This window comes from Sesamum indicum, linkage group LG3 (assembly GCF_000512975.1).
Source record: "Sesamum indicum cultivar Zhongzhi No. 13 linkage group LG3, S_indicum_v1.0, whole genome shotgun sequence".
In the NCBI taxonomy this organism is placed as follows: domain Eukaryota; kingdom Viridiplantae; phylum Streptophyta; class Magnoliopsida; order Lamiales; family Pedaliaceae; genus Sesamum; species Sesamum indicum.
Window position 1 is genome coordinate 23,365,655 of NC_026147.1, and position 5,228 is coordinate 23,370,882.

Sequence of the window (5,228 nt, forward strand, 5' to 3'; positions counted from 1 at the left end):
ATTGACTCAGACTTGCTGTTCTTGAATCCCTTCTCCCTAACGGCACTTCCCAATGAGGGCCACCACTCTGTTGCACATTATTCCGGAAGTTAGATTATTTTTTCCTAGGAAAGATTGTCGTTGATCTGGTAATAGATTGGAATGTAGCTTACTAGGACAGTAGAATCTCTGGCAGCAAGAGCAAGAATGTCTGCACAAGAAACAGTGTGAGGGCAGACCTGCTCCAGTTTAGCTTTGATTTCATCAATCACTTCAAATCCCCTGAGGGAGTTTTTGTTTGGCCCTGAGTTCTTCTCGCTCCTTGTTGCCGTGCTATCATCTAGTAATACTGATGCATCGCAGCCCTGCAGAGAGCACAGAAGTTTAGAATCAAGAACAAGAAAAATGAATCCTAAACCTCGGTCTTAAATAAGGGAAACACCTTTTAAAGACAAACCGGATATTTTGATTTCTTGATGAATTCAACCACATAAAATAGTGTAATTCCCTCAGAGAAATTCTATGAATATTACCTGAACAAAGCAGTCGTGAAAGTGGAGTCTGAGCAAAGAGGCAGCCATTCTTGGATCTTTGGTAATGGCATTTTCCAGTACAGACATTATGATTTCATTAGCTTGTGGACATGAAAACCGGTAGAAATCCGGGGTAAGACCTGTGTAACCTCCAGCGGCTCGACCAAAACTGGAACCAGGGAAAGCCTGAGGCTGAGAGCATGAGAGTAAAGCCACTGCCAGAAGGCTGAAAATCAACTTGAGAGAAGCCATTTCTAACTCAAATGACTATCATATACGATGTTTTTTCTTATTTGAGAGTGAGGTCTCTGTGCAGCATTCATTGATTTATATAGAGCTCAATTTTAGTAAAATCAACTGCTCTGCTACATACCAAATCCCCTTGGTGTTACATAATATGCCTCTTGCGGATATCCTGACCATGTCAAATGTATGTCAGACTTTGAATTTTTGGGACAGTGTTTCTGGTTTTAGTTTCACCTGCTCCATGAACTGCATGAATAATATGTCAGCCACGTTCTGTTTCAATGATCATTCTTTAAAGCTAACTTCGAATTTTGCCTTAATGAGTTTCTCAATGTTGTTCAGTTAATGAAACATGATAGACTAACATTGTTTCCTCCAGGTAAATTTCTTGTGATGAAGCATTTTTTAGATTAATTAGGAGAACTAAAGCGAGTGACACCTTATCTTAAGGCAAACCAGAAAAGAGGAGTTGGAAATTTGAACTGAAATTAATATATGTATTTCCTGCTTTGCATAATCGCATCATTCTGGAAATTTTCATCAAGGCCTAATTGTAGAAATCAACCATAAAAATCAGAAGAGAGAGCTCACTCCAAACAGTAAATAGTATACATAGATTTGCTTAAAAGAAATCATAGTAGAGCAGTTTGCTTAAAAGAAATAGTGTAGGTCAAGATACATAGATTTCATTAACCTCCTCCACATTTTCAGGAAATGGATCTCGGGAGGATCTTCAAGATATAAGGAAGTGAGTCATTGTTGCTATATACAAAGGAAATTGGCCAAACCCAGAGAAATGTCTATAAGGATCTTCTTTTGAGCCTAAAGCTCTTATGATCTTCTGGAAAAGGAAGTCACCACAATTAACCTGCTGGGAACATGGCCCTCTTGTCTCTATCATCAACCATAGCAAGACCAGCAAAAACCATGCCTTCTTCAAACGTTCAAACCTTTTTGAATAACTTGGAAGAAGCCTTGAACAGCTACGACACGCAAGTTTGTCTCATGGGAGTGAGAAGCCTTGCAAAGCGGAGTGGAACATGAGCTCTAATCAAAGCTCCATTCTCGACGTATTCCTATCAAATGATTGTCAAACATTGAAGTTTCTGGGATTATGTTTTTTGTTTAACAACCAGTAAAAATTGGATATTGAGTCAAACATGGACATAAGTACACCTCAGAATATCATCGCATTGTCAGAATTATGGTGATTTTGACACATACTCAGGCATGGCAGAAGACCACCTTATTACTATTTCAGTGAATCAGACCATATCATGTGAAATCTTAGGTTCTTCATTTTCTCTTTCTTCAACCGCATTCACAATTTTCTAAAGCAGAAAGCTGTTTCCTTATTATGAAGCAGTCTAGCATATCGTTGTTCCTATTACCTCCGAGAGAAAATATCAGATAAATTTGGTGGGAGAAGAATGTCATTTTAGGTTGTGCATCTATTCATAAATGTACAAGTTGGAGGCCCTTGAAATTTCAGGAAAGTGCAGACAAGAATAGGAAATGCAGAAGAATGCTTACAGTTTTTTCAACCAAGCCAACATGATGTATGGTGCTCAGGAGTTCCCCTTTATCAAAGGGAATCAGAGCTTCCACCCACACCATCATATCCTGTTGAACAAAAAAGTCAAGGATCACATAAGAACATTCGATCTACTGGTAGATATGTCCCATATAAAAGAGGACGGGGAAAAGAAGATTAGAAACCAGTTCGTAAGTATGCAAGATAGCCGTGGAGAAGTACCTTTAGTTTTTCCTGAACTGCATTACAGAAATCATCTAACCCTTCACCAGTTAAAGCAGAGATGCATATGACATCTGCTTTTTTCTTAGCTTCAGACTTGATCTTTTCTGGATCCTTTGCATTATCAACCTATAGAAATATGCATTAACCAGTCAAGAAGTGATTCTCTTACACTCCATTGCAACCAGTCAAACCTCTTGTATTCTGAATGGAAGTATGTTATAAATCTAAAACCATCAATAAGTCGAGAATTAAGAACAAAACCAAGCAGATTCAGTCAGTGACAACCAAGTAGGTTAGCACACTGTGTTATGTCAATGTCAGTCCAATGACGTGGAAGAAATCAATTACTACCAAAGGTATGTATCAAGAAGTCATGTTCATATATTAGAGATAAACATATATAAGGCAACTCACACTCAATGAAGTGGATGGAGTTAATCTGAATGCCTTATACTCAACCACGGTGGTATCATTGTGTAGTACAATTCTCGAGTTTTCACACTATCTTATTGGGTCGGCGGTATTGTGGAGGAGTTATTAGATAGGGAATCAGAAACTCTAAACAGAACATAAGAGTGATTGAGCTAACTTCAACTGTCGCTCCATATTCTGCAAATTTAAGAACAAATGACAAATAAATCCTACTACCTTGTTCCACACAATTAATTTAGGGATTGATGATGTATCAAGTTCTGCAAGAACTTTTTCCACAGCGTCAATCTGTTGCTCCGCCAGTGGATGGCTGATCCAAATTGAACAATGTAATTAGAAGCTGTATAGTTGAGATTTACAGTCTACTCATCAAATGGTCAATCATACCTAATATCCACCACATGTACTAGAAGTGATGACTCAGATATCTCTTCCAGAGTTGCTCTAAAAGCAGCTACCTAGAAGAAGAATGATTGGTTGAAAGAAACAACAATTAAATAGAACAGCCAAGATTTAATTCACTAAACATAACAAAACACAATCAGAAATAGCAGGGGATGACCATGACATAACTGGAGAAATGTTCATACCAGTGTTGTTGGTAACTTCTGAATGAAGCCAACAGTGTCAGTTAAAAGAAACTCCTTCCCATTCTTCATCTAAACAAAAGAAAGTACACCAATTCCCTACATTTAGGGCACGCAAGGAAGAAATATAGTACATAGAATCAATTATTAGTACAAAAAAAGGAATTTGCCATCCATTTGAAATCATGAAAATCATACATTCATGCACTCTTTGCATCTAGGATCTAAAGGAGGAAAAGTGAAAAGGAAAAGCAAAATGATTGAAAATTAGACTTCATTATGTGTTTCTTTTAGACAATAATAGGTATCAACTGTGCAAGTTCTTTGTATGTAACTGAGTACTAACTCAAAGAAGGAAATATTTTCTGTAATGCTTTGACAATTATTCAAGGTCCAACCAAGTATGAGTGAACCTGGGAAAGATTCTATTTTGTATTCCAGCCACGCTAAGTAAAGGAATTTCATTCTAATGAGAATTCTAAAACTAAGGAACTTATACAATGAAAATCGCATCATGCTGATAAAAAGAAGTACTGTGCTATCTGCTTTAGCCGTTGGGTGTTCCGTGAAAATATAAAAGAAAATAATGTTGCCGGAAATAACAGATGCATTGATAACCAATTCCCGTAGTAAATGTTGAAACATATCATTTCATAGAGTATAACGTCAAAGATCCCTGGATAGAGTCTTGCAATTAGCAGTTTCTTTAGGGGCATTGTACTTGCCTGCACCCTTCTTGTAGTAGGGTCAAGTGTTGCAAATAGCTTGTCCTCAGCAAGCACGTCGGCGCCAGTCAATCGATTTAAAAGAGTACTCTTTCCAGCATTTGTGTACCCAACCTGAACAGCAGATTTAACGATCATCAATCTCATTATATACAAGGCATCGACGAATATTAAATTGTTGCAGATGATGATACTATACAAATTTAATTATATTCATATGTAATAAATCACAAGAGGACGATTTATAATCCAGAAACTGTAAAACATGCCTTGCTCCCAAGATAAAACCAAAAAAAAAAATTCAAAGTATTACCTACGATTTAGAAGAAAGTCATTTTTCCTTTCAAACATTATACTTGTTTCAATGTCATCCTTACATGGCATGCTAGCACATGAAACAGATTACAACTTCTCTAGGAATCTTCTTAAGCATAGAATAACCATACATGTTCCACCAACAAATCCTTTAGGAATTAGCTGATAAGCATCACTAAGTTGTCTTCAGCAATAGTAAGCAATTTATTTCTGCATGACGCAATCAATTAACAATATAGGCAGAGAGACTCATCAATTTGAAGCAACACAGATCGCTAACGTCATCTGGGAAAACGGGAGCTGAAGCAGCTGTGCAGCTCAGATGGGTTTCTCCTCAAGAACAAAACATTACTATATTGAGTGTAAGAAGGTACATTTTGGATCCTAATACAAAATTGTTCGATGAAAATCAACTCATAGTAAGATATAGCGAGTTATAGCATATAACCTAGAAGTATTTTACAGTATAAAACACTTGAGCTGCCATTATAGACAAGCTTCAATCTCTGACATTATTCCTACCAATACAAACAAAGAGTATTTCATACCAGAGATACAACAGGCACAGGTACAGCAAATCGCCGGTTTCTGTACTGCTTGCGATGTTTACGGACAGATTCAATCTCTTTCTTGAGAGCAGCAATCTGGAAAG

The 5,228-nt window shown here is 37.2% G+C and overlaps 2 protein-coding genes across 2 annotated transcripts in view; both read right to left on the minus strand.

Annotated features, from left to right (window-relative positions):
* Positions 1-823, minus strand: part of LOC105159307 (peroxidase 9) — a gene marked incomplete in the record, with an annotated part of 1,802 nt that extends 979 nt beyond the window's left edge. The window contains 3 exon segments of the mRNA XM_011076318.2: positions 1-67; positions 153-344; positions 513-823. Coding sequence (XP_011074620.1) covers positions 1-67; positions 153-344; positions 513-764 — 511 coding nt within the window.
* The window catches only part of LOC105159575 (GTPase HflX), a 6,353-nt gene continuing 2,483 nt past the window's right edge, over positions 1,359-5,228 (minus strand). The window contains exons 8-15 of the mRNA XM_011076686.2: positions 5,125-5,220; positions 4,262-4,375; positions 3,540-3,608; positions 3,337-3,407; positions 3,166-3,259; positions 2,515-2,643; positions 2,292-2,381; positions 1,359-1,834 (exon numbers count right to left, since the gene is read on the minus strand). Of these exons, the coding sequence (XP_011074988.1) occupies positions 1,742-1,834; positions 2,292-2,381; positions 2,515-2,643; positions 3,166-3,259; positions 3,337-3,407; positions 3,540-3,608; positions 4,262-4,375; positions 5,125-5,220 (756 nt within the window). The 3' untranslated portion in view covers positions 1,359-1,741. The remainder of the gene's footprint in view (positions 1,835-2,291; positions 2,382-2,514; positions 2,644-3,165; positions 3,260-3,336; positions 3,408-3,539; positions 3,609-4,261; positions 4,376-5,124; positions 5,221-5,228) is intronic.